Consider the following 26,261-nt stretch of genomic DNA (forward strand, 5'->3'; position numbering starts at 1 on the left):
AACGTTCCGTGCCCTTAGTCACATCCATGGAGCCTGTAAGTCCCTTTTCTAAACAGCAAAGTCATTTTTAAACATCTCTGCGTTTGCTTCATTGAATTTTAGGTGGGAAGTCTCCACTTAGGAGTTTCCTTGTCCCGTCCCAGGGGAGCCCGTGTTCAGTTCTGTCCGCCGCACACTAGGGGCCCGGTGTCTGGGACTTCCCCTGGCCCTGTGCCCCCTCGAGTCTGGTGGCGCCTGTGTTCACAGCCCTCCTGTGTTCCGGCCATCACGCTGGTGGCTGGCCAGGCGACACGGGCGAGGAGCTAATGCAGAGCTGGGAACGGCCCGCAGAGTCCCTGTGGTGGGCACGGAATCTCCGGAAGCACCCTTTTCCCTGAGAAAACTACTGGGAGGGTTGAGATACTCAGAAGAGTCGTGCTAACACCCGGCATCGTTTTTCTTCTACTTACTAGGTATCCAGGGTGAGGGGTGGGGGTGTTCGGGCCTGAGCCGGGAGCTGGCCCCCCACGGGGACCGCTCCTTGTCACTGCCCCTGTCCTTGGCTGAGAGCAGATTTGGGGTTAGTGGTCTCTGAGAGCCGGTGGTGTTCCAGGATATGCGTTAATCCACCCTGCGCGCCTCCTCGGGCCTGATGCCCAAGTCACTGCTTTCACCCTGGCTGTGCGGGGCCCACTGGCTTCACCGGAGGGGAAGGGTGTGCAGGGCCCGGTCCCCTCCCTCTAGGCCTCACAGGTGGTGTCTCCTCTGCGGCCACTGGCTGGCTGCCTTACTCTTTCTTGATCCGAGAGAAGGGAAACTTCCCTCTTCTACCTTAAGCGCAGCTTGTAAGTGGCCCAAATCCTTAGGCCCCAATCGCTCAGGAACATGCATCCTCGGAACAAGGAAGAATCTGGGAGGCGACCACTGAGGTTGGTGCCGTCACTCCGGATCCTTGTGGTGCCCTCGGAACCACTGGTGTCTGCCTGGCAGCGTTCCTGCGTCTGGTCGCAGCCCTCAGCCCGGAGGCACAGTGCGGTGGCACTGTCTGTGTGCACCCCGGGCTCCTGTTCCCCTGCATCAACGACAGGACATCCTGTGACTCTGGTCCTGGAGCTGCTTCGGTGCACAGATGCGGAGGCCGCATGCCCTTGTGTATTGGAGTGGGGGGGGGGGGGGCTCCTCCACGGTTGGGTGTCCCCTGACCCTGCTATGCCCTGGCCCCCCCTGCCCTCTGCCCTTGTGTAGACGCGCACATGTTGTCACTCCTTCCTCGCCAGCCCGTTTGAGTGTCGTCCTGGGTACTTGCTTGGTGTCGACAACGGGAAGGTAATCGGCACGAAGTCAGAGGTCCAGCCGGAAGGTGTGGAGACTAAAAGTTGAGCCCTGTCTCGCGGATGTCCCGGTCCTTCAGTTCTAGGTGGGTGTGCATGTGCTCTGGAATTCTTTTTCTGTCGGCAAGAAGATAGGCTTTTCGTTACGCGAGTGTTCCTTTTTTGGGAAACTGAAGCGTTTCTAACGAAAGTGAATGAGCTAGGAAGAAAATTCTATCTTGAGACATCTGTAGTTGATGCGAAATATTCCAAACTCAATTACAGTATTTACATATTTTCATAGAAGTTCTATTTTTGGTTTGCTTGCGAAGACTGAATGAGGAAGCCTCCCGCGGTCGGTAATTACAGAAACTCACAGAAGATCTCTAGTCGGTAGCTGGGGGACGGAGCAGGTGTGCGAGGACCAGCCGTGACTGTGTCGTCAGCAGAGGTGGACGTTCGGGGTTCCAGGGTAAAGCTCCCTGCTGCCTTGCGTTTGGGAGGAACTTTCAGAAACTTCCTTTACGTGACCTAAACAAAAACTCCTCCTCCGATGTGCTTTCTGCTGACTCTTTGGGGGGTGAGAGCGGGCATCTGAGTGATAGGAAAGCTGGTTTGGCCCTTTGTATTTGGTCTTCGGTGGGGGGGGGGGGGGGGGTGGCCGCGACGACATCCGCTGTTTCCGTTATATTTCGGTTGTTAAATACATTGTCGTCTGCAGACCTGCCCAGGGGGTGGGCCGGAAGCATATGGGAGAATAGCACAACAGATAAAGTTTCAAGGCGAACTTCTAACGGTCCAAATGGCTTGGTCTCTCGTGATCTTGGTCTGTGACAGATTTTACCACTAGAAATGCGCATTTGTGTCCTTAGAAGGTTATGCGGGATGGTTTTCTTTGCTGAAAACACACAGCCCTCGAAAGCAGGACTTTATAACCTGGGAGTGAGCCACTGACAGCGGCGTGGACTGCACGCTTTAGAAGTTAAGGTTGATCCATGGGGCGCCCGGGTGGCTCAGTCGGTTGAGCGTTCGACTCTAGGTTTCGGCTCAGGTCATGATCTCCTGGTTCATGCGTTTGAGCCCCACATCAGGCTCCGCGCTGATGGTGTGGAGCCTGCTTGGGATTCTCGCTCACTCCCCTCTCTCTGCCCCTGCCCTGCTTGCTCTCGCTTTCAAAAATAAATGCATACACTTCAGAAAAAAATTTTTTAGGTTGATGTAAACAGCCACAAGGCGGTGGTGGTATTTTATGTGTACACAGAGCCTCATGAATGTTGCCTCACAGACTTTCTGAGTTACCGGCCGGGCTCCATTTCAGGAGTACAAGAAACGGCAGCGACTTGTCTTAAAGGCCGGGAGCAAAGGCAGGAAAGTAAAGATGAGCAAGTGGGGCCACAGCAAATTAAAAAGCTTCGGCACAGCAAAGGAGGCCATCAACAGAAGGAAAAGGGAACCTGCAGGATGGGAGAAAGAGATCTGCAGATCGTCTGTCTGGTGGGGGGGCTAATGTCCAAAACAGGCAGAACTCAACACAACTCAATAGCAAAAAAAAAATCTGATTAAAAAATAGTGGGAGGCTCGGAACAGACATTTCTCCAAAGAACACGTCCAGATGGCCACCAGGCACCGGAACAGATGCTCAGCGTCACCGATCCCGAGGGAAATACAGGTCAACACCACAGCGAGAGAGCACCGCACACTGTCAGGACGGCCGTCTTCAGAAACACAGAACAGCCGGTGTCGGCGGGGATGCGGAGAAGGGGGACCCCTCGTCCGGTGCAGGTGGGAATGTGACCCGGTGCGGCCGCTCTGGAGAACAGCACGGAGGTCCTTTGAAAAATTGAACGTAGAACGACCCTCTGACCCAGGAAGTCCTCCACTGGCTGTTTGTCTGAGGGAGACCCTGATCGGGACCCTAATTAGGACCCTCACGCTCACGGCAGCATTGTTTACAGCAGCCGAGGCGAGGAAGCCACGAGTGTCCGTGGAAGGGTGAGTGATGATACGTATGTGATTATACACATGATACTGGAATATGACTCAGCCATAAGGAAGAATGAAACTTGCCCCTTGGAACAACACAGACGGACCCGAGGACATTTCACTAAGCGACATGGGTCAGAGAAAAGTACCATAGGACCGTGTTTATAGTGAAACCTGAAAACCCAAACCCTGAGCTCATAGATACAGAGAATAGATTGGGGGCTGCCGGGGGTGGGGGTGAGGGTGAAATGGGTAAAGAGGATCAAAAAAAAAAAGGCCTTTCCTGTTGACATGACCCCATTTTGTTCATGTCCTTTCATCTCAGAAGTGTAGGTCCAGGCTGGGGCTGAAGGGGCCCTTGTTCTAGAGTGTCGTATAAGGGATGCCTGTTGCAAACTCCTGGGAAAGCCTTTTTCCCTCCTGGATTCGAGAAAGGCAAATGAGGAGAAATGTTCTACTCTGCTCTGCCCCTCACTTCTTTTCCTTGAATGTGATGTGGGTGTCTGATGCTCTGAGCAGTGGCAGCCATGTTGTAGTCATGAGGGGAAGGTGGAGAGAATCTCAGAGACCCCAGATCTGACATTACTGCATCACTGAACCAATGTCAGCAACCCTCTATCTTCCTACCTGAGGGAAAAATACCCACCCACCCCCATGTGTTGAAGCCACTGCTGGTCAGAATTTCTGTTACTTGCAGCCGAAGGGATTCCTGACCAGCATGAAAAAGGTACTGGGGGAGTGCAGAGGAAGACTTCCTGGCCGAGGAAGCGTCTGAGATCAACTTTGGAGGGTGAATGTGTGAAGGGCGTTCCAGGCTGAGCACTGAGGGGCAAGGGTATAGAAGTTCCAGAAGCCTCCAAGTTTTGATAATGTTGAATACGGCTGCTAAAACACCCACGTGGAGATTTTAGTGTGGATAGAAATTTCACCTCCTTCGGGGAGACACCCAGGAGCGTGATTGCTGGATCGTACGGGAAGGGTGTGTTTTTTAGGTTTTGTTAAGAAGGCACCAAAATGTCCTCCAAAGCGGCTGCACGACTTTGCGTCCCCACCGGGCAGGGAAGGAGAGTTTCCGCTGCTGCAAATCCTCACTTCATTGGCTGCCGTCACTGGACCTCCACCCTTCCACTAGGCATGTGTAGTTAAGTGGTCATTAAAAAAAATATTTTTAACGTTTATTCATTTTTGAGAGAGACAGCATGAGCAAGGGAGGGACAGAGAGAGAGGGAGACACAGAATCCGAAGCAGGCTCCAGGCTGCGAGCTGCCAGCACAGAGCCCAGCGCGGGGCTTAAACCCACGAACCGTGAGATCATGACCTGAGCCGAAGTTGGATTCTTAACTGACTGAGCCCCAGGGGCCCTGTTAAGTGGCCATTTTGACACGGGAACATTCCGAACTCTCAAAAACACAACATGTCAAATATTCTCTCGTTTTTCCAGAGTGAAAGTAATTTTTTTTTCTGATTAGAAAAGTATGAAGTTAGCAGTGTCTGGATGGCTCAGCCTATTAAGCATCTGACTCTTGATTTCTGCTCAGGTTATGATCTCACAGTTTGTGGGATCGAGCCCTGCATCGGGCTCTGCGCTGACAGCGTGGAGTCTTGGGATGCTCTCTCCCTCTCTCTCTGCCCCTCCCCCCCAAATAAAGAAACAAACAAACATACAAACATTAAAGAAAAGTAAGAGGTTGGCACTGAAGGATAACAAGACAACACTAAAGTTGTTACATATATTTAATTATGGTTCTACCCCCTGGAGGTAAGACTCCTGCTGCATACTCGTCCAGAGCATATTCTGTGGCTGTCTTATTACCTTCAAAAGAACTCAATACTATAATGTGGACTCGTCTCTACATGTACAACTATAGACCTACATCCTCGCGTTTAATCGTTACGAAAGATTTTGTTATCAGGATCCTGGCCAGTTACTTAACTTCCTGTTGATGGCCGCTGGATGGTCTTTCCCGCTATTGTAGCGGTCGGTGCAGCCCTGTGGAACCAGTCAGGATTATGGGAACGAAAATTAAACTTACCAAATCAATCAAGAGAAACGATTGTCCTGGGAGAAGTCTCTGGCGTGGGGCTGATGTGGCTCTAAGTCTTTCCCGGGGCTTGGGATCGGCAGGCTGGCCATCTCCCTCGCGGTGGAAGATGGCTCCCGGGAGCCTGACAACTGTCTTCTCAGAAGAGGAAGCAAGCTCTCTTTAAAAAAATAAAAATAAAATCAGTTCCTGCATTTACTCATTTACCCTAATTGGCCTGGCGTGGCCAGGGGCCCAACCCTGAGCCAGTCTTTGTGGCCAGGAGGCTGGTTTGATTGGCCAGACGTTGGAGCCCCTTGACGAGGGAGGCCGTGGGTGCTGGCGGGTGGGGGAACCACAACGTCCTCATGAACGTCGTTAACGTGCGCGAGACGCCCCCACCACGTGCAGCTGTTTCCAAGGACGGGCTCCAAAGAGGATATGTTGACTCGACAGATTTGCACACGTGCCAATTTCCTCCCTGTGCCCAAAGGACTGGTCTTTGCCACTGTGGCAGAAGAGAGTAAGACGGTGTCGTGTTGCTCCTGATTAGAACACCGTATTAGGGTTTTCCAGAGAAATAGAACTAGATGCGTGTATGTGCGCATAGCAGGAATATCATATATAGACGTATATGTGTCATATAGACACATAAGGAATATCGTATATGTATGATGTATATATACATATATACGTATAACGTGATCACAGAGGCCGACAAGTCCCAAGTGTGCAGTCAGCAAGCTGGAGACCCAGGAGGGGTGATGATACAGCTCTAGTCCGAAGGCCAGCAGGCTGGGGACCCGAGAAGAGTGGATGTTTCAGTTCAAGTCTATAGACAGGAAGAAGCTAATGCCCCAGCTTAAAAACAATGAAGATAGAGGGTTTTCCTCTTAACTCTGGGGGCCTCAGCCTTTTTGTGCTAGTCAGGCTTCAACTGATTGGGCGAGGCCCACCCACGTAGGGAAGGCAATCTGCTTTGCTCGGGCTACTGGTTTAAATGTTACTCTCGTCCAGAAACACCGTCACAGACACATCCAGTCTAACATTCGGCCAAACGTCGAATAGGGTACCCTATGGCCTAGTCAACTTGATATATAAAATTGACTATCATAGATCATGTCCTCCTGATACTCCCTTGGTTGCCAAGACCTGGGCAGATTCTTTGGAAACAGGACTTTTTCTCTGTTCTAAGCTAGATGGACCCTTGGCTTCATCCTCCACTAAGAGGAAGGGGCCCTGACCGGAAAGAGGTTTGGCCCCATTTCCTTGCCAAGAGGAGGAAGTGGAATTCAGGTATCTGCTTCTGTGTCCCAGGCATCATTCCCCAGACCCTTTTACTTCACCACCTGGGCCGCCTGTCTTGGTGGCCCTGGAGCGTTCTCCACTGAAGGGACCCTGTTCTGGGAGCTCTCATGCAGGGTAACGGGCATGAGGGGTGACAGGGTCCGTGAGGGTCACCAAGGCCGGGTGAGCGAAGGGATTGTTGGGGAAAGCGCCAGACTCAGCTCTGCCGTGTTCTTGGCCTTGACCGGGCTGCGGGTCACATGCATTCTTTCAGCAAATCTGCATCACACCCGGTCACACTGTCCCCGCGATTCCCACCAGGCACCCTTCACACCTGCTCATCGGCCACAGCGCCTGAGGTTTGATGCACATCTGGGGGCGGGTCTCTGACACACTCAGCCTTCCAGGAGGGAGGTGGGGTGCAGGGAAGGCGCAGCTGGTTCAGGGGTCGCTGGGAGCAGCTTTCCTGGCCTGGGGCTGTGGGTCAGAGGTGCAGCCAGGACCCGGCACAGCGTGGGGCGGTGGCGCTCGGGCGCCCCCTGGCGGCGGCCCGCGGTCCTCGCCTCCCCTCCCTCCGCAAGCCTGCTGGGCAGGTGCTCTCTGTGCTCGCCCCATTTTACAGTTAGGGAAACCGAGGCGAAGGTGTCTGCAGTGGATGCTCCTGAGGTGGAATGTGCGGCCGGGAAGGTCGCACAGTCCGCACCGGGTCTAGGAGGGCTAATGAGACCTCAGGGTACATCAAACAGGAAGGTGTCTGTGGAGCCATCCTGGCCCCAGCCCACCTGACCCGTCCCTGGGCACCCCACCCGGGGGAAGTCACCAGCAAACGGCAGCACGTCCAGCCTGCGTGGCCAGAGCGGTGGGGGAGCATCGGGGGCAGCTGGGGGCTGCAGGGACACGTGTGGCTGGCACGGAGGGATCTGGGTGGGTGTGAGGAGACCCTTCCTGGCGCTGACGGCCCTTCTGGGGGGCACAGGGCCCCAGGACCACCACCCCTCCGCTCTCCCCACTTTCCTCTGACCCGGGGTCCCCAGGCACAAGCAGGCAGTCACTAAAAATTGGCATCCGTCTCCGTACGTTGGCCTGGAGGGGCGGGGGCCGGGGGGTGGGGGGTTCAACGACGAACACGGATTCCTCGCGGCTCTGGAGGCTGGGGTCCAAGATCCGGACGCTGGCCGAGCAGAGCTGGGTCCACACCGCCACCCAAGCCAGAACCAGGAAGGCTCCTGGGGCTGGAGGCCGCCCCAGCGGGGCTCCCCCAGGTCATGGAGCCGTGGAAACCCAGAGCTCCAGGCCGCCCAGCTGTCAGCACAGAGCCCCACGCGGGGCTCGAACCCACGCACTGTGAGATCATGACCCGAGCCGGAGTCGGACGCGTAACCGACTGAGCCACCCAGGCGCCCCAGCCTGGTGTCGTGACCTCACCGTGTGGACGCTGGAAGTCCAGATCAAGCTGTGGGCGGGTTGGATCGTCTGGGCGCCGAGGGGGGGGGGGGGGGGGAATGTGTCCAGGCCTCTCTCCGTGAGCTGCGACGCCGTCTCCTGCCCGCGTCCTCACCGTCTTCCCTCCACACGCGTCTGTGCCCAAGTCCCCCCTTCGGGTGAGGTCATACGGGACCAGGCCCACCCTCCTGACCTCACCGCCTCCTGACGACGTCCTGAAGACGGTGTTAAGGTCAGACTCCGGTTCAGCCTGCCTCCTTTGTAGGGAAAACTCCAGATCTTTTCCTCCCCGTCTGTCTCCCTTCCTACTCGCACAGAACCTGTCGCTTCTGACACTTGGGTGCACCAGACGTGTGGCGTTTTCCCCGCCAGCGAGCAATTCTGCGACGCGAACCGGGTCCTGTGCTTTAACTCGGTTCTGACCCTGTGCACCCGGGTATCGCGTCGAGCCCACAGGTGAAGGGCTCGGTGCCCCGAGACCGCCCCCCACGGCCGACGCCAGCGGCAAGTAGTAAGCCCCCCGGGTGACCCACGACTCTGCCACTTTGGCCACAAACCGGAGTTCCCACGATCCCTCCCCCAGGGTGGATTGATCCGCGAGAGCGCCTCACAGAAGTCGGGGAGCGAGGTCCGTGTGAGCTCCAGGCCCCGGGTGCCTGTGTCACTCTCCCTGCCCCCCCAGAAGCTCTCGGAACCCACGACTAGTGGGGTTCTATGGGGGCCTCATCACGTAGGTGTGACCAAGTATTAACTCCATTTTCTGTCCGTCTCCCTTCTCAAGAGAATGGGGCGGGGAGGGGGCTTCTGGAAGTCCCACGCTTCCTGAGAATCACCGCTTAGTCTTTCCTGTGACCGCCTCCACCCAGGAGCCCATCGGGAGTGGCCTCATTAGAACAGGAGACAGTCGGGGCGCCTGGGTGGCTCAGTCGGTTAAGCACCTGACTCTTGACCTCGGCTCAGGTCACAAGCTTGTGGTCCGCGGGTTCGAGCCCCGTGTCGGGCTCTGTGCCGACAGGGAGGGACCTGCTTGAGACTCTCTCCTTCTCCCTCACTCGCGTGCAGTCTCTCAAAATAAATAAACCAGGAAATGGCAAGGGTTTCAGGAGCCAGGGGTGGAGACCAACATGTTTTCTATCAGCTCACAGATCCTGTCTCCAAATTAAGGTCACATTCCAGGGCCCTGGGGCTAGGACGTCAGCACAAACCAACCCTCGACTCACCCCAACCCCAAGTTGCCATAGTTCCTGGCGTCCAGGGTGGGAGTTGGCCATTTCTGAGTCGGCCCCATGGAGCCGGCTTCCTCGGGCAGGGGTCCCCGGGTCCCACGTGGAGCAGGTGACCGACCTGCCGTGACCCACGCTCACGTGTGTGACCACCTGGGGTGGGCAGACGAGAGAAGAAAGAGCCTAGGTCCGGTCTTGGCCCCCAAATCCCTATGCCCCCTCTGCAGGTGCCCAGGCCCGCCCCAGACCACTTGCCTTCTCTCTGGTGGGTGGGGGCAGGTGACAGGCGCCCCCGCCTGCCGCCCCTGAAAACTCCAGCTTGCAAACGGCCTCCTGTCTCAGGGGCTGGGGGTGCAGACCCCCCCCCCCCAGGAACCACAGATTTAGCAAATGAAAATACAGGGCACCCAGTTACATCCGAGTTTCAGGCTAACAACGAAATCTTTCTTAGTGTGTTTCCCGAACGTTGCTCAGGACGTGCCGATTCTGCAAAACGGCTAGTTTGTCTGTTAGACCAGGCCGTCGGGAAAGACCTCCGAGGAATGTTCAGCAGAGACGGTGAGACGGAGGGAGCGCGGCGCCGGTCTGGGGGAAAGCGGGGGCACAAGGGCTCTCGTGGAACAAGTGCAAAGGGCCTGCAGTCGTATGGTCTTGGGTCTTGGCGCGAGCTCCTGAGAAAGCAGTTTCTGGGCCCCGCCCCTGACTTGGGGGGGGACTCACGGTTTTAAAGAAGCCCTCTCTGAGTCTGCCTTCGTCACTCCTCCTTCTAGAGGTTTCTGCACACATTGCAGGGGGTTCTACTCACAGTCTTGGGGGTAGAGCCAGCAAGCCCCCCGGGGATCCCCTGGCCAAACCCACTCCGGGGGCCTCTCAGGGCCTCATCGAGGAGCACGGGGCCACAGCGAGGGGCCAGGTGTTTAGTTCTGTGTGTTTCTGGAAGGAGCCTGGGAACAGGTGCATGGTCTTGGAGAAGCTGCTGCCCCCACCCCCACTCCGGCACTGGCTCCCCCGGGGGAAGGAGAACTTCCCCGCCGGCCCTGCCCCTGCCCTGCGACGGCTGCACCCGGAGAACTGAGACAGGAAGTGGGTGGCGGCCGCAGGGAGGGCGGCACCCGTGCAGGCGGTTTACGTGGGAGCCACGAGGACCTTGCCCCACGGCCTCTTCTGGTGGCTTCGAGGGTCAGGACTTGGAGAACGTGGACACGGGACTTGAGCAGAAAGGCCTGGCGAGAAGTTGGAGCTTCTGTGACTTCTGTGCACTGACAGGCCCGCAGCCCCTGTGCCGGCGAGACCCCCGCCGAGGTGAGCGAGGCCCCAGGCCTGTCCTCGCTCGCTGGGTCTCCTTTTCCTCTGGGGGCTGTGGTGCAGCTGAGCCCAGGAAACGTGTGACGTTGCCGTAGAAACGGTAACCCACCCAGGTGCCTCACAGCGGCCCTTCCCCCTTCTTCCTGCCTGTCCTCCCTGCTGACTTCTGAGGTCACGGGGAGGGGACTCGGCAAGGGCAGGAGGCACATTTGGGGGGCGTCCCGTCCAGCTCGTGACGGAGGCGGCACGGGAGAGCAGTGTGCGAGAATCTGGCCCTCCGTGGCCTGGCTCTGTGACCTTCGGTGAGTTACTCAACCTCTCTGTGCCTCGGTCCCACATCTGCAGAACGGAGGTGGTGACAATCATGCTTATACCGCACGGGGTTGTCATGACGACGAAACCGGGTAACATTGTCAGTTCTGTGCTCGGCAAGTGCTCAACAGGGTGCCGATGACGTTAAGGGCTCTGATTACGACTGCGGGGGCGGGGGGGGGGCGGGATGGGGAGGAAGCGCAGATGAGCGGGGGGGGGGGGGGGGGGGGGGTGCTCTGCTGGCGTCCCAACGCCCGGACACCGTGCTCCTGCCACCTCGTCCTCTTTCCGATGAATCGCCTTTTTGTGGGTAAAAGTTTGGGTCTCTGTCACTGATCTGACTGCGTAACCACCCTGTGACATTGCCGACCTAGCGGCAGGGGGTTGGGGGTGGGTGGCAGTGAGGGGGCCCTTCCCCTGACTTCACTCGTCCCCCGCGCGGTTCCAGGGCCATCAGGCACCGCACACCTGCAGCCAGAGACTCTGGAGGAGAACACCTGTTTCCAGGGGGAGGATGCGCCAGGCTTGGGGGGCCAGACCACAACCCCGGGGGGCCCTGCCCCCGCCCCCAATCTTGACACGGGGCAGGAGGATCTGGCCACACCCGCTTTGCTCACCCAGAAAAAGATGAGGCTTCTATTTCCTCCTCCAAAGCCTGGGCTGAGCCGGTGGGGTCAGGTCCCTCTTTCCGATTTTACTTCCCGTCCCACCCTGGCCCCCCTGTGCCCTGAGCCACCCCACTCGAGCGTCACCTTCCGTCTTCAGCTCCCGGGCCATCAGATTCCCAGGCCACCCCAGGGAGCCTCACTCCCGCTCTCTTGGGAGCACGGCGGAGGCGACAGGGACACAGAACCCCTCTTGCTGCCCCAGCCCAGGCCTCCCGCCAGCTCCCTCCAGGCTGTGCGTCCCCTGGCCCCCCACCCCCAGCGCCTCTGCCCCCCACTCTGCCCTCTTCTCTGCACCTGCGGCCCAGGCGGCCTCAGGACCGCAGCACCTGTGCGGCCACACCTCGGGTCCGTCCTCCTGCAGGACGCACAGTGGGCTTGCGGGTGGGGGCCTCTGGATAAATGCCCAGACAGGGCTCCAGTCCCGTCCTTAAGAGGGGGATCCGAGAGTTGCTCAGAATTTTCTCATGTGGGCAAATCCCAAGACGAAGTCTTTGTTTTTGTTTTTGTTTTTTTTTTTTTAACAACTTTCAGCAAAGGAGAAACCCCAGTGGTCAAGCTTTATTTACTGTCAGCTCAATGGAAACAGACGTTTTAATTTAGAGGGAAAACCTGTGGTCCTCGAGTCTCCACCTCCTCCAGCCCCTGGGCACCGGGAGATCCTTCTTGCCGGGCAGAATTACATCCTCAGACTCTTTCTCGACCCAGTGCCTCAGGCAGCCAGTGCTGGTCACGGGATCTTATCTGCCCTTCCTGTGGGGCTGGGCCCCCAGCCTGACCACCTTAGCTGGGGTGGGCGCCGGGCTCCCACTGAGTCAGCCCCGCTCCGGCCAGGCCAGACCCCGTGCACCTGCCCCCCCCCCCCCCCCCGGCCTGTCCTGTTCGGTTCCCGGGTCCCCTCCCCCCAGGGGCCCACCAGGCTATTTCTGAACCGGCGGGGGTGGAGGGGGGGGTCGCAGGGTCGGGGCCCGCCGCCGGGGAGCAGGATGCTGGTGGGGGGACTGCGCTCCCCTAGAGACCCCAGGGCACCTGCACCGCTTTGGGCAGGGGCGGGGCTACCGAGCCACAAAGGAGGCTTGCCTAAGGGAGTTTGTTTTTAGGGGATCGTTTCATGTATTTTTGGCCAATTGGGTTTTCCTGTGCTTGAATGCAGCGCCTTCTGGTCCCTGTGGGCTTGGGCCCCGCCCCCTGCCCCACCTGCCCTCCAGACAGTCCCCCCTCCCCCCTGCAGACACCAGGGGACCCGGGAGGGGGCTGGGAGGAACAGTGGCCCGTGGGATGGGGGGCACCAGGCAATCCCACCCCTGCTGGCTGGTGTGGGCGGGGGGCACCCAAGCCAGCCCAGAGCAGAGAGGGGTGACTAGAGGGACAGGTGAAGTGACCCTGGGGCGGGGCCAAGGTGCTGGCCTGCTGGCAGGTGCAGGAACCACGGCTGTCTGTCACACCCAGCAGATGCTTGATCGGCAGTGCGGGGCTCCCAGGTTTGCCTTGGAACTAGAAGCCTGGGCGGGCCCTTGTTGGGGTAACAGTGACGTGAGGGGGCCTTGGGGACCTTGACCCAGAAGCACGGGGTGGGGTGCTGTTCACTCAGCCTGCGCTTGCCTAGAGGGTGTGACTCGAGAGAGCGGCGTTTGGGACATAGGCGGGTGGCGGCTGAGGCTTGGAGCTGGGAGAGGTCAAGGGCAGGTGTGGCCGGTTGGGGCCGGGGCCGCAGGTGGCTGCTGGGGCGGCCGTTGCCACTTTGGCATTAAGCCAGAGTTTCCTCAAGCTCGACGAGGAGGGGTTGTGGGCAGGGGGCACTCGGAGCAGAATCCAAACTTCGGAATGATTTAAATTATTGTATCACGATAGAGATTCTCTGCGGTTCCCGAATGTCTGCGAACTGTCCTTTGTCACTGAAATCTGTCCTATGCTCCCAAAGCAGGAAAGCCAGACCTGCCAGCACTGCCCCTGCTCTGGGCTGACAGGCGGGGGCGGGGAGGGAGTGTCTGCACCCCCCCTGCAGGGAAGGGTGACCCGGGAGCCCGCAGACCCCCGGACCCCAGCGGAGGCTTGACCCCTGGAGGCAGAGTCCGTGATTCTTCTTAGGATCCTCTCCTCCGTTCACGACCAGGCGCCTTTAAAGGGATCTCCTTCGGTGGTTTTTACACAGATGTCTCCGTGCCCCTCTCCCACCCACCTGCCGTCTGGCCGTGTCCCTCCACGCACACCCTGGTGGCCGTGGCCTCTGTCAGTCTCCACCCTCCAGGAGGGCTGAGATCTGGCACCTTCTCTCACCCCTCCTGCCTTTCCTTTGACTTGTGGTTTTTCTCCACCTCCTTCCTTGGTTCCTCTTCCTCTTCCCTCCCCAAGCATGGGGTGGGGGGTGGGGAGGGCGGGTCTCAGGTCTTCATCCCAAGTAGCACTTCCGTGTGATGTCACTCCCAGGGAGAACAGGTGTGTTCGATGACACGGACGTCTGTCCCTTAGGCCTCCTGTTTCATGTAACCCGTGGCCACATGGAATACCTACTGGCCATTCCGGAGGCCTCTCAAGTTCCTCCTCGCTCCTCGACCCCCAGCCCTCGTCCCTCCTTCTCGGAAAGTGGTGTCCCCTGCTCCCCGTCGCCTGGCCCAGAAGGAACAAGGAGGAATGCAGGCTTTGGGGTGGGGCCACCTGGCTCGGACCCCAGTTCCGCCAATCCTGTGTGACCCTGCAGGTCCCTGGACCCCTCTGAGCCTCAGTTTCACAGCACATAAACTGTGCCCGTCTTAACAGATCTCTGGGGAAAGAATAAATAAAGGAGATACTCCACGGGAGTATCCACTCCCACCTCCACGGGACGTGGCCACACAGGTGACACTAAGAAGGAGCCACACCCACCTCCACGCCCAAGCTCCGTCAGTGACAGGATCCTTGGGCTCCACCCTGAACTCCCCCAGCAGCCCCCTTCCTGTCCTGTCACCCTCGTGCTCTCCTGCTCCAGTCCAGCTGCAGAACACCTTGCAAAAACGCCACAGCTTGGGGCGCCGGCATGGCTCAGTCGGTTGAGTTTCCGACTTCAGCTCAGGTCACGATCTCACGGTTCGTGGGTTCGAGCCCCATGTCAGGCTCACTGCCCCCTTCGGATCCTCTGTCCCCCTCTCTCTGCCCCTCCCCTGCTCATTCTCTCTCTCTCTCTCTCTCTCAAAATAAATAAACTTTAAAAAAAGCTTTATAAAAAACATTTTAAAAACTTTTAAAATGCAACAGCTTTATTGAGAAATAATTCACATACCGTGTGATTCATTTGTTGAAAATGGATAATCAGTGGTTTGCAGCATATTCGCAGTGTCAGCCACCACCACAACCAACTTCAGAACATTTCTGTCCTCCCCAAAAGAAGCCCCGGGCCACCGACAGTCACTTTCCATTTCTGCCTCTGTCCCCAGCCCTAGGCAACCCCAAATCGACTTTCTGTCTGTATGGATTCGCTTATGCTGGACATTTTATATTCATGGAATCATACACTGGGTGCTCTTTTGGGACTGGCTTCTTTCACTTAGCGTGATGTTTGCAAGGCTTATCCATATTGTACCATGTTAGCATTCCTCTTTAGGGCCAATGATATTCCGCAGGATGGATGGTTATACCACATCTCGTTTACCCGTTCCCCAGATGATGGGCTGAACACCAAATGAGTTGTTTCTACCTTTTGGCAACTATGAATAATGCTGCCTATGAAGTTTGCGTACAAGTGTTTGTAAGGGCGTATGTTTTCATTTCTCTATATACCTAGCAGTCATATGGTACCTCGGTGTCTAACTTTTTGAGGAACTATTTCCCAAGGTGGCTGCACCATTTTATAATCCTCCCAGTGGAGTATGAGGGTTCCGTTTTCTCCACATCCTTGTCAACACTTATTATTTCTCTGTCTCTGTCTCTGTCTCTCTCTTTGTCTTTCTGTCTGTCTTTTTTACTATATACTTAGTGGGTATGAAGTGGTATGATTTTGATTTGCATCTCCCTGATGCTAATGATGTGCGTATTTTTCCGTGGGCTTATTGACCATTTGTATATCTTCTTTGGAGAAATGTCTATTCAGATCTTTTGCCCATTTTTTTTTAAATCTTTTTTAACATTTATTCATTTTTGAGAGACAGAGAGAGACAGAGCATGAGCGGGGAAGGACAGAGAGAGGGAGACACAGAATCCGAAGCAGGCTCCAGGCTTCAAGCTGTCAACACGCAGCCCAGCGTGGGGCTCGAACTCACAAACGGCGAGATCATGACCTGAGCCGAAGTTGGATGCTCAACCGACTGAGCCACTCATGCACCCCTGCCTATTTTAAAATTGGATTATTTATCTTTTTATCATTGAATTGTAAGAGTTCTTCATGTATTTGTAAAACATGTCTGTTAGTAGATACATGATTTGGAAACTTTTTTCTCAATTCTATGGGTTGTATTCTGTCTTTCTTGATAGTGTTCTTTAAAGTCCTTTAGAAGGTACAAAAGTTTTCAATTCTGATGAAGTCCAAAGTAGCTATATTTTTCTTTGATTGTTTATGCTTTTGGTATCATATCTAAGAAACCATTGCCTAATCAATCTCAAAACTTATGTCTATATTTTTCATCTAAGATTTGTCATTTTATCTCTACAGTTAGGTCTTTGATCCATTCCGAGCTAATTTTTGTGTATGGTGTGAGGTAGGGATCTAATTTCTTTCTTCTGCATGTGGATATCCAATTGTCCCAACACCATTTGTTGCAAGGACTCTTCTGGCCCTATTGATTTGTATTGGCTCCCTTGTCAAAGATCAGATGGCTGTAAATGTGAGGGTGTATTTCCAGACTTAATCCCATCCCATCGACCTATATGTCTACCCTTGTGCTGGTACCACAGTCTTGATTACTACAAGAGGGTAAGTTTTGAAATAAAAAAGTGTGAGCCCTCCATCTTTGTTCTTTTCCAGGACTTTTTCCTTTCCTTTCTTTCTTTCTTTTTTCTTTGGCTATTCTAGGTCCCTTGAATAAAAAAAGAATAATCTGGGTCACTCTTTTGCTTAAAGACCTCTTGTAATTTCCTGTGGACTGTGGGGCAGTTGGTGCGCAGGCTCTGGTCTCCTGGGATTCGCTGTAAGGGTGGGTTGTGTGGGAGGGCCAGCAGGAGCAGGCGGTCCCGCTGTTCCCGCTGACGTCTCCATCGCTCCGGCTGAGTCACCAGTACTTGAATCACAAGCTGGGGAATGTCAGGTAGGTGACAGGCTGGATTTGCTGGGCCTCGGGCCCCTAACCCAGTGCACTTCTGGATCACTGTGGGAACTCAAAATGCAGATGCCTGGGCCTTGTCACTCACGCAGGCACCTTGAGCACCTGCCATGTGCTGGCCAGACAGAGGAGCCCTTGCCCTTGGGGAGTCTCCACTCCGGGAGGGGGAAGGCTGATGGTGAACAAGATAATATCGAATACCCTTAGGTACTCCCAAAGAAAGTAATGGTAATGGCCTCAAGAGTACTGGAAGGGCTACTGTAGGTCAGGTGAGGGGAAAACTCTCTTAGGAGACAACGTTTCAGCTAAGATCTGAGTGACCAGAGTCTCCCACGAGGAGTTCCTCTGGGTGACCAGGAAGTGGTCCTTGGGGGTGACCATGGGGGACCCCTCCCTGGCCAACCTCAGGCATGGTCCGCACCTAAGGGTGTCCTCGGTTGATGTGAGCCACGTCCTTTTTCAAGGATGACCACAATCTTTTTCCAGAATTAAACATTAAAAAAAAAGAATTTTTGTCACGGACACTTCACGCCCCGCCATGGAGCCCAACGCGGGGCTTGAACTCACGACCCTGAGATCAAGATCTGAGCTGAGATCAAGAGTCGGACGCTTAACCGACAGAGCCCCCAGGCGCCCCCTCAAGAGTGACCGTTTTTATTTAGTTGTGTTCTTGTCGTGGTCTCCCGTCTCCCACCTGTGGATATGTTCACGGTCTAACCATGTTGTATCGTTACCGGTAGTGGGCAGGGGCAGGGACCGGGTCGTCCACGTCCCCGAGGGCAGCGCTGGAGGATTTGCTGCGCGTCAGGAGCTGTGCCGAGTGCCTACTGCATTACCCCTTCTGACCTTAATAGCGAGCCACACGGGGTAGGCGTGATCGTTGTCCCCACTTTACCAACGAGGAGAATGTGTTGCCTAGAGCCACTGACTTTCCAGAAGCCACGTGGCTGCCAGATGAGCCGCGGGAGTCTCAACGCAGGAACTAGGTCTTGGGACCTGCCGCTCTTGCCCCTTCCCCCAAGTAAACACCGAAAGGTGCCCCAGCCGATGGGTTCTGCGGATGAAATCCACCCAAACACACACGCATCTAAGCGCTGAGCGTAGATGTGAAAAACTTGCTGTGGTGGTACAACGTGCCTGGAATTTACCATTTTAACCGTGTTTGGGCGTTCGCTTCGGTGGCCTTACGCACGTTCGGTGCTGTGCGGCCATCACCGCCATCCGTCTCCAGAACATTCCGTGTTCTCAAACTTAGACTGTGCCTTCATTAAACTGCAACCCCCCAGCCGTGCCCCCCGGCCTCAGGCCCCTACCACTCTGCTCTCTGTTTCTCTGAATTTGGCCATTCTAGGTGCACGTGGAATCACGCAGAATTCGTCTTCTCGTGACTGGCGCATTGCACTTGACGTAACGGTCCTTCTGTTTGCCCATGTGGTGGCAGGGTATCAGGATTTCCTTATTTTTTAACAACACAATTCGGGGCGCCTGGGGGTGCTCAGTTGGTTGAGCTCAGTCAGTTGAGCGGTTGGCCCAGGTCACGATCTCACGGTTCATGGGTTCGAGCCCCGCATCAGGCTCTGTGCTGACAGCTCGTGAGCCTGGAGCCTCCTTCGGATTCTGTGTCTCCCTCCCTCTCTGCCCCTCCCCTGCTCACGCTCTGTCTCATTCAAAAATAAATATAAACATTAAAAAAAAAGAGACTTACTACTATTCCATCCAACCCCGTGTCGTTCATCCGTTCACCTGTCCGTGGGTGCCCCGCTTGCTTCCGCCTTTGGGGGCTGTGAATGACGCCCCGGCCACCAAGCAGGTGAGAAGCTCATTTCTGTCGTGGCGATTAAGGAAATCAGGGCCTCAGTGGAGCAAACGCATCACCTCGGCGGCCTTGTGCCCCCCCACCCCCACCCCCTGCCCCTGGCATCTCTGCAGGGACCCGCCGGCTGGGGCTGGGCCAGACCACGTCCTCGGCGGGGCCAGGCGGTGCACACACCCCTGTAACGGGCGCCGCGCCGGCATCGTGTGCTGGGAGCCGCTGCTCCTGGACGCCCGGTGCCTGCGCTGCGCCCCTGGACCCTGGAGGGGGCTCTGCATGGCGGGCGCACGCCTGGGACTCCTCCGCCCCCGGTGTCCTGCTCTCCTACCTGGTCTCTGGTTCCCCCCCCCCCCCAAGGCCGACAGGTGAGGACAAAGTGAAGCCTGAGGGTGTCTCACAGGCACTTTCTCGGACACTTAAAAAGTAATCTGAATAAAGGCTCCAGGAGATGCTGCTCCCAGAACAAAGGGGGGTCTCGGTGATGAAGAGGTGCCTGGGGGGTAAATTACTGAGCTGCCGCAGAAGGAGGTAACAGGGGCTTGGCTGCCGATGGCCACCGCTGCCCGATCGGAGACTGTCCCTTCTCCACGCTGCCGCTCAAAGGGCGTCTGGTTACACCACAGCCGCCGTGTGCTGTGGAGAAAGGACAGCCAGCCGCCCAGAGGCATAGGCTGCAGAAGGGAGGCTGAGCAGCCATTCCTTCCCCCGGTATTGAGGGAGCACCTGCCGTGGCCCTGGGGGTCGTCCTGGGGCTGGGGAAGCGGGCACCCGCCCACCCTGCAGGACCTTCTAGTCCTAAAACACTCAAGGAGGTAAACGGAGCGAGGTATATGTGTTTGATGGAAAGTGCCATGGAGAAAAGGAAAGGAAGTGTGGGCTTGGTCGTGGGCTGTGTCTTTCAGTAGAGTGGTCAGGAAGGGCCTTGCCGAGACGGTGACGCGGGGGCAAGACCTGAAGAAGAGAGGGAGAGAGCCACGGAGCGTCCAGAAGTGTTCTAGCAGAGAAGGCAGGATGCGCAAAGGCCCTGGGGTAGAAGGCAACGGCAAGGAGGCCGGGGTGGCTGGGGCTGAGTAAGCGGAGGGGAAGAGGGGGCCGGGGGGAGGATGAGGCCAGCGAAGGGCTGGGGGGCGGGCAGACTCGGAAGGGCCTTGTGCACCACTGTGAAAGATGGGACGCGGACACAGGACAGGACCTCACGCTTTCAGAGGAGAAAACCGGTGAAAGGGGGTGGGTAGTTGCCCCTTCCCCCATGGTTGTCGGTGAGGCTCACAGGACACACCGCGTGGACGCACTGAACGCGGCAGAGCGCCACGAAAATGGGGATTTTCCCCTCACCCGCCGCTGAGGTTCCACAGATAAAGCAGCCGACGATCGGGTTCAGTGGTAACTGTTTCCATCCGCGAGGGCACCGTCAGCGGGTGTCCCCCTGCGGAGGGGTCCCAGGGGGTCAGCCCGGTCTCGGGGCTGCCGTGCTGGGTGTCCACCCCGGGTCCCCGAGGCCCCGAATCCTGCCAGGGGCACCGTGGACCACCAAGCGTCAGGCCCGGGCCGTGGGTGGGGCGGTGTCCGGTCCGGGAGGGACCTGTTTTATTTGTCATTTTCTCTAGTCTGCACCGGAGGCATAGGCAGCCTGGGATTCAGCGACTCAGGCGAGAGGGAGGGGTAGGTGGGGAGGGGTGGGGGGAGGGGGTAGAGAGGGAGGGGTAGGTGGAGACAGGCAGGCAGCCTGGGATTCAGCGACTCAGGACTCAGGCGAGAGGGAGGTGTAGGCGGGGAGGGGTAGGTGGGGTGGGGTAGGATGGGGAGGGGAGGGGGGAGGGGGAGGGAGAGAGGGGTAGGTGGGGAGGGGTGGGGGAAGGGGAGGGTGGGGAGAGGGAGGGAGGGAGGGGAAGGGTGGGGCGAGGTAGGGAGGGAGGGGAAGGGTGGGGAGGGATGAGGGGAGGGGTGGGGGAGGGGTGGGGGAGGGGTGGGGGGAGGAGGGAGGACATCCTCTTCTTTGGGGGGAGCGTTTTCTTTGGCCTCAGTCCCCAGGAGAAGACATTCCCAGGAGAGATCTTTGTAACCTGGGTCGATGGGATGGGGGCGGGGCCAGGCGTCCCTGGGGCTCAGAACCGCTGAGCTGCTAGAGAGAGAGCTGAAACCAGTCGGGAGTGGGGCGCCTGGGGGGCTCAACCCCTCGAGCGTCCGACCTGGACCTCGGCTCAGGTCATGATCTCACCGTTTGTGGGTTCGAGCCCCGCGTCGGGCTCTGTGCGGACGACTCGGCGCCTGGAGCCTGCCTCCGATTCTGTGGCTCCCTCTCTCTCTCTGCCCCTCCCCGGCTCGTTCTCTCCCTCCCTCTCTCTCTCTCTCTCTCTCAAAAATAAACATTAAAAACAGTTGACAAAAGAAACGAAGGGAGGGAGCCCACCCCCCAGGTCCTTCCGAAGCCGCAGCAGGGAAATCTCCAAGGGGGTGCTGCTCGTGGAAACGGCCTCTCCCCGACCTGCTGGGTCCCACTGGAATGTCCCCACGCTGTCCGGGTGCCAGCCCCGTCTGTCTGTCCCACTAGGCCACGGCCAGGCGGCAGCCCCGGGCCTGCACACCACGGGTGCCCAGTAGACCCTGTCCTGCACGAGTGGACGTTTGTCCGCGGTCCGTCCGCGAGCCCCGCGTCCCCTTCCCTAGCGTCCTGAGGGCTACAGCCCCCAGCGCGGGCTCCTGCACCGGGCCCAGCGAGCCGTCCCTCAGGGTGCCAACTCTATCGTTTTCTTTCTGGCAACAACCCTTGGGATTGTTAAAAGTGTCTTTGAAATGAGCCCTTTAATTTACAGGATGAGTCCCTCCCCTGGGAAGGGGCCTTTCCCGGGGCTCCAGGAGCTTCTTGGCAGGATGCCCTCCCAAGGCAAGAGCGCCCCGAGAGCCTGTGGCCGCGATCAGCCGGGCGGGGGCCCCTGGGGGACACCAAGGGCCGTGGGGCGCTGTCCGGCTCTCCCCAGAGACCCCCGAGGAGGTCCCTCCCGCCGAGACCCAAAGTCTGGGGACTCGGGGTCCCTGCAGACGTGTTCCCCTGCCCCCAGATGCTCCCTTCACCCCGAGCAAAGCGCCGGTGCCTTCCTGCTGCTCTGGGCCTGTGCGCGTTTGCAGCGGTGGCTTCCCGCGTGGCTGCACGCAGGTGTCCTTGTTCTGGGACCCGGGGCAGAGCCACGCCCACCGAACTGGGAGGGGCTTCCGGCCACACCCAGGCAGCTGGGTACCCGCGCCCCCGCAGCCCCTGACAGCCTGGGACTTTCCCGGGCCACCTTCCTGCCCCGGACCTGGGTATTTAAGTCCCCGGTGCCAATTAAAATCAAAGTACCTCTGAGGTCCCCCTCCCGGGGCGCCACCCTCTGGACAGGGGTTTGCAGCCCGCCAGGGGCACCAGGGACACAGGAGCACCGCAGTCAGCTGGGGGTGCCCGCGGAAGTTTCACCGGTGGCGTCCAATCCTTTGGGACAACGAGAACTCGGGGGGAAGCGTGTGGCAGGTGACGTGCGGAGTGTGGCGCGGCCGCTCCTGGGCTCCTCGGGTCTCCGTTACCTGCTGCGCCAGCTGCCAGAGAGAGGACTGCAGGGGGCTCGTGTTCTCCCCGAACCCCGGAGCCAGTGAGGTGCACCCCGCCTGTGCGTCGGGGCCCCTCGGGTGTGACCGTCACAGGGTGGTTCGTCACACGGAGCCTCTGCACTTCTGCCCTTATCTGGCGCCTCCCCCTGCACTGGCCTCCCGTCGCGAGGTTTTCCAGCAAAGACAGTTTCCCGGCCGCCTGCGGGTGGCCCTTTCTGCCGGCGCCTTAGCGCTCGCAGCCCCTGGTGGCGATTGCTGACGGCCCCAAGCCCATTCACAGCCTTAAAAAGGCAGGTTTGGGGGCACCCGGGGGGTCAGTCGGTTGGGCATCTGACTTCAGCTCAGGTCACGATCTCACGGTTCGTGGGTTCAAGTCCCGCATCGGCCTCTGGGCTGACAGCTCAGAACCTGGAACCTGCTTCCGATTCTGTGTCTCCCTCTCTCTCTGCCCCTCCCCTGCTCACGCTCTGTCTCTCTCTGTTTCTCAAAAATGAATAAACGTTAAAAATAAAAATCTAAAAAGGCAGGTTGCCTCTGCCCGCTGGGACGCCCTGTGACCCCACCCAAGGGCGTCAACGCGTCCCCACCTCCTGTCACCCACTGACTCTGGCAAACTTAGGGAGGGGCTGTTAGTTTTTAGGGACGATCAGGCTAATTTTTTAAAAAATATCATCCTGGTAGACTCTGTTCTGACCCTTTCTGACGACACGATGACATGTTGGGCACGTTTCCAAGCGTTCCCGCCTGGCTGGCCTCCAGGACCCGTGGAGGGCAGAGCCTCCAGCCGCCGAGGTGGCCCCCCGGCGCCCCCAAGATCAGCTTCCCGGTTTCCGTGTTGCGACATTAACCAAACCACAGAGGTTCTGACACGTCTGTTTCTTCTTTCACGAACCTCCGGGCACAACGGGGGGCCTGCCCGCTTCCTGCTCACGTGCACGGGCGGCAACGACCTTGCCCTCCAGGAAGTGAGGTCAGGCCGAGGCCCGGACAACCTCGGGGCCGGCCCCCGGCCCGGCTCCCCGTCTTCTGCACCAGTTGACCTTCTGTGGTTCTTACAAAGAGCACACGGAGCGTCCCCAAAAGGCCACCGGGTCGGCGCCGGGCTGGGCTCTCGGACCCTCGCAGCCGTCGGAGGCCGGGCCCGCGGGCAGGTGCAGGCCGGGCTCCCAGGCTCCGGGCCCCCTCGTGGAGGGAGCCCCGGGGGGGAAGGGGGTGCCTGCAGGCCCCGGAGAGCCCCGCGATTCTCTTGCGCGTCAAGCCCTTGTTTCGTTCTTCCTGTTTAAAAACTTGAAACAGAAAACAAAGGGGTCACATGTTGTTCTCTCTGAAGTTCTTCAGGTGCCTAACAAACAGCGGAAGACTTTCCAGCCCCTTCGCTTTCGGTTTTGTGGGCTCCCTACAACAAGGTTCTGGAAGGCCTCCGAGCGGTGCAGATGGCAGTGCGGGCCGCCCCCGAGTGCCGTCCACTGGCGCCTCCCGCTCCTGTGTCCCCCCCCCCCCCGCCCCGCGTGGACGGGAAACCGCTCTCTGCAGGAGAGAAATGGAAGCAGAAGCGTCCCCGCCGCGGGAGCAGAGCCAGTAGAGGCGCTCGGGGGTGTCACCCGGGATTCGTCACACTTGGCGCGTGGACCGCCGGAGCCACAGCATTTGAAAACCACTCCGGCCTCACCGACAGAAAGCCAAACTCACCACGAGGCCCTCCCGAGCCCGTGGCCGGACCAAGCAAGGTCATTCCCACGCGGGCGAGGGTGGCCGTGTGACCTTGGGGACCCCAGGTCTGAGCACGACGAGCCGGCTCGCGCCCCGCGCCCTCCCCTCTCTGCCCGAGGCCTCCGGCGGACCCTCTGAGGACAGCCCGTGGGTGAGGTCTCAGAGGCCCGGCTGTGTGTGCTGGGCGGATGGCCGGCTCAGCCGACGGGAGGGCTTTCTGCCAGGCTGTCCCTGGCCTCCTGCCATCCCCTGGCGACCGTAAGTTCACCAAGTCCCTTGGTGGGGCCAAGTCCCTTCAGGGGGACAGTTTGGGATTCCGAGGTACCCCCAAGCACTAGTGATGTGGGAAGCAAAGGCAGAAGAAAAATGTGAATTTCCTCACTGTCTACACCCCACTGACAGTCCTTTAGACAGACAGAGTGACCCTCCTCCAGGGCCCCAGCTGCCTCAATGACGACACTTTGCTCAGGGCAAGAGGCAGCCGTAGCTTCACATTAGCCCCACGTCCGGGGTCCCGTATGTCTGCTTTACCACCTACACATTCCTCTGGAAACTTCCTTTATCTCTGCCGCCCAGGTACATGCTAGCAATCCTTTCCAAGCTTATGGTCCCGGATGTGCACCTGAAGGGTCTCATGACCGAGGTTTTACTGAACAGTACTAAGTGATCTTATCCTAGCAGCAGCTAGCCCCTGGTTTCTAAAGTCCTTAGAGACTTCCGCTGTCTCTAACCCCCTCCCAACCTGAGGGTCCCTAATCAGTCAGTCGGCACAGCCCAGGGCAGTGCTTCCTGCCCCTGGATCCTGTCTCCGTGCTTTTGTTATTATTTTTTAATGTTTATTTATTTTTGAGAGAGAGACAGAGTGCAAGTGGGTTAGGGGCAGGGAGAGAGGGAGACACAGAATCCGAAGCAGGCTCCGGGCTCCGAGCCGTCGGCACAGGGCCCGACGCGGGGCTCGAACCCACGAACCGTGAGATGGTGACCCGAGCCGAAGTCGGGTGCTTCACCGACTGAGCCACCCAGGCGCCCCCAACTGTTTATGTTTTAAGGGAAGACGTAGCATCGGACTCTTGTGACCTCAGCACCTGCCCTGCAAGCCTGGGTGCCGTCCACAGCGTCTGACACGTCTCTGTCCTCCTTGGAGCCCCAGGTGGGTTACTGGCTTCACCTGCATCTGTGAACACGGCCCCCTCGGAGGAACGTTCTCTTGCTTTGCGGAGGACAGTCCCGTGAGGCGCATCCTCCTTCACCTTGACCTACACTGAGATGAAGCGATTTGAGGCGACGGTGTGCTTCTGTGGTGATTTACTTTTGTTAATGTTTTATACGTCAGCTCCTCTCCAGTCCCGTTTTCCTGTGGGAACTGGAAGGGTTCTCCAGCATTTTTCTCACTCTTGGCGTTGGCCTCGAGGAGTTAGCAGAATTTTGAGCTATGCTCTCTCGGCAGCCATCCTGTGTTGTGCAAACGAAAACAAGAACAAAAACAAAACGCACGACACGAACACCAGTTAGTGGCTTAGAGCGATCATTGTCTAACGGTGTCCTGTGTGGTTGACTCAGCCTACGTGATAAAGATATCCTTAGTTCACAAATATCTTATTAGAACATTGGGAGGACCTGGGAATGCGAGCTGGTGCGGCCACTCTGGAAAACAGGATGGAGGTTCCTCAAAAAGCTAAAAAGAGAACAACTACCCCACGACCCAGCAATTGCACTACTGGGTATTTATCCAAGGGATACGGGTATGCTGTTTCAAAGGGACACATGCACCCCCATGTTTATAGCAGCACTATCGACAATAGCCAAAGTATGGAAAGAGCCCGAATGTCCATCGATGGATGAATGGATAAAGAAGAGGTGGGACATATAGACAATGGAGTATTGCTCAGCAATCAAAAAGAATGAAATCTCACCATTTGCAACTACGTGGATGGAACTGGAGGGTATTATGCTAAGTGAAATTAGTCAGAGAAAGACAAAAATTCTATGACTTCACTCATATAGGACTTTAAGAGGCAAAACAGATGAACATAAGGGAAGGGAAACAAAAATCATATAAAAACAGGGAGGGGGACAAAACAGAAGCGACTCTTAAATATGGAGAACAAACCGAGGGTTATGGGAGGGGTTTTGTGGGAGGGGAGGTGGGCTAAATGGGGGAGGGGCACTAAGGAATCTACTCCTGAAATCATTGTTGCACGATATGCGAACTAATTGGGATGTAAATTAAAAAAAAATTAAAAATAAATAAGTAGAAAAAGAAAAAAAAAAAAGAACACTGGGAGGACCACCTTTCACCCATTAGGATGGCTGCTAAAAACAAAAAAGCCAAAGAACCAGAAAATAACGGGTGTTGGTGAGGATGTGGAGAAACCGGAAGCTTCGTGCCCTGCTGGCGGG

At 57.3% G+C, this 26,261-nt stretch overlaps 1 protein-coding gene and 1 long non-coding RNA gene across 2 annotated transcripts; both read left to right on the forward strand.

Moving 5' to 3' along the window:
- The first annotated feature begins 864 nt into the window (after window positions 1–864).
- On the forward strand, window positions 865–25,146 carry LOC147572781 (uncharacterized). The gene is made up of 6 exons (XM_086693470.1): window positions 865–1,014; window positions 1,225–1,339; window positions 8,341–8,459; window positions 8,607–8,753; window positions 10,017–10,548; window positions 23,482–25,146. Exons 1-6 carry the CDS (start codon window positions 865–867, stop codon window positions 23,997–23,999), a joined length of 1,581 nt encoding a protein of 526 aa, XP_086549596.1. The 3' UTR covers window positions 24,000–25,146.
- Window positions 10,555–16,444, forward strand: LOC147572782 (uncharacterized). Its single transcript, XR_015246053.1, has 2 exons — window positions 10,555–10,853; window positions 15,650–16,444. It is a non-coding gene; the product is annotated as an uncharacterized LOC147572782 (long non-coding RNA).
- Window positions 25,147–26,261: the final 1,115 nt, after the last annotated feature.

This window comes from Puma concolor, chromosome E4 (assembly GCF_028749965.1).
Source record: "Puma concolor isolate L17-30 chromosome E4, mPumCon1.1.hap2, whole genome shotgun sequence".
Taxonomy (NCBI): domain Eukaryota; kingdom Metazoa; phylum Chordata; class Mammalia; order Carnivora; family Felidae; genus Puma; species Puma concolor.

Bases quoted from the DNA above. Each gene is read 5' to 3' on its own strand.
- LOC147572781 (XM_086693470.1), top strand. From the start codon at position 865: ATGCATCCTCGGAACAAGGAAGAATCTGGGAGGCGACCACTGAGGTTG. The intron at 1,015-1,224 runs GTGGCACTGTCT...GCCCTTGTGTAG, and splicing joins CAGCCCGGAGGCACAGTGCG to ACGCGCACATGTTGTCACTC. The intron at 1,340-8,340 runs GTGTGGAGACTA...CTACTCGCACAG, and splicing joins GTCAGAGGTCCAGCCGGAAG to AACCTGTCGCTTCTGACACT.